The sequence below is a fragment of the Balaenoptera acutorostrata genome, chromosome 4, assembly GCF_949987535.1.
Source record: "Balaenoptera acutorostrata chromosome 4, mBalAcu1.1, whole genome shotgun sequence".
Taxonomy (NCBI): domain Eukaryota; kingdom Metazoa; phylum Chordata; class Mammalia; order Artiodactyla; family Balaenopteridae; genus Balaenoptera; species Balaenoptera acutorostrata.
The window spans coordinates 117,617,622-117,619,341 of record NC_080067.1 but is presented as its reverse complement, the minus strand read 5'-3'; the positions used below and the strand labels follow the sequence as shown (position 1 = coordinate 117,619,341).

Genomic DNA, 1,720 nt, shown 5'->3' with positions numbered 1-1,720 from the left:
ACCTTACTCCCAGTATACGTTCCAATAAATTTATTCTGTAAAAACAATACTTTTTTGTTTTTGATTTTTTTTACAGTAAACTTTTCAACTACAAACCTTGAATATGCGAAAGATGTTCCAAGGACAAGCATAACAGGATTGATAAAACACTAACTAAATGTGTTCTCACAATATAAGCTGGCATAAAAATAAATAAAATTTTCTATTATCACAATTGCAACAATAATGTACACATAATAATGGTTTGTGGATGAGTATTAACTATTCTAATTCCAAATTCTAGAATTCCAATTCTAGTTCCGAAAGAAAACAACAGATCATTTTAAAAGTCTATATTTAAAAGTCAATGCTTTGTCTTACTTCCCAAAGGGCTACTGCTGATTCCAGCTTTAAAATGTAAAGTATCAAACTTGACTAATTAGCTCAAATTGTATTGAGATTGGGAAAAAATAAATCATTGCCTTATTTTGGAGTAACACAAAAGACTCACTAACTTCACATATAGAAACTGAGTTTGTGTACGTTAACAACATGAGTTTTGAGAAGTATACGCTGTCAACTACTTATTTCTAATACGGAATAGATATTTTACAATATGATTCAACTTTACACATGGCCTCAAAACTGAAGAACAATTATAAGTTCATCTTCAGTATGCCAACATTATCTATCTAGGAATTGGTTCCTGGGTTCTGTCACAGAGAGGAAATCCCTTAAGCATTATATTGAGGGGTCATTTTTAAAAATGCTAATTTATATTTAACTTAGTGTTTGGTGATGGTGGAGAAAAGGCAGGAGAGTGATGAACATAACTGCCTTGATAAAGGTTCCTAGACTTGTATCAGCTTGTGCAAAAATCTGGATAATCCTTAGTGGTTAAGGGCAACTTCACGCAACCAAATAACATGAAATTAAATCAATAACCTTAAAAAAGGCTAAAATGTCTTTTTCCCCCAAAACACAACAGAGAGGAATGAGAATAATGTACATACAAACTGGGGTTCTGTCAATGACAACAAGGACTATGTGTTGGTTCATATCAAATCCAAGAATATTAGACAACCAAACATATAACCTTCTTGTGGTTTTCTTAATATGCAGCATTCATTATGGTAGTTAGGTCCCTTCACTGGTTTTTTGCAAGTCTGAAGTTGTGTTTCTTGTGTCATTGCCGGCATCTCCACCCTCAGAGCTGCTTTTATTTTCTTCTTCTTTGCAGTCCTTGTCATCTTCATCTCCTGGAGATTTCCGGGACTGTTTAGAGAATTTCTTTGAAGTGTATGACTTTTTCAGTTTTGAGCCTGCTTTTCTTTCTTTTGCCTTTTCCATCTTCTACTCTATCACCTTCTTCCTCACTGCTTGCCTCTGCAGTATTCCCGCCTTCTCCCTCGGTTTCTGAAAAGTTCTGTTGCTGAATGGCCTGGTACCCAATAAACTTTACTCCTGGGTTATTTTCTATTTCCCACAATCCTTCATTAAATCCTTTCCGTTTGCTTGACTTCCCAAACTTGTCTTTGTATTCCTTATAAGGGAAAAGGTCTTTGGGACCTAGAAATGCAGTTTCATGGGTGCCAAAAAAGAAGATAGGATACGTATTGGCTGGAGGCTTCACAGCTCCCTCTGGGAGTTCATCAATCCGGGCCGGCCAGTGCGGGTAGCCCTTCATCTTGCCGAAGACCAGGTCGCCCGCCTTGTACTCGCGGGGCCGAGGACGCGCCAT

General features: G+C 37.0%; 1 protein-coding gene across 1 annotated transcript; it reads right to left on the bottom strand.

Annotated features, from left to right (window-relative positions):
• Window positions 1-957: 957 nt before the first annotated feature.
• On the bottom strand, window positions 958-1,720 carry LOC103000294 (hepatoma-derived growth factor-related protein 3-like). The gene is given in 2 exon segments (XM_057545737.1): window positions 958-1,309; window positions 1,311-1,720. Coding segments are annotated over 2 exon segments (603 nt in total). The 3' UTR covers window positions 958-1,116.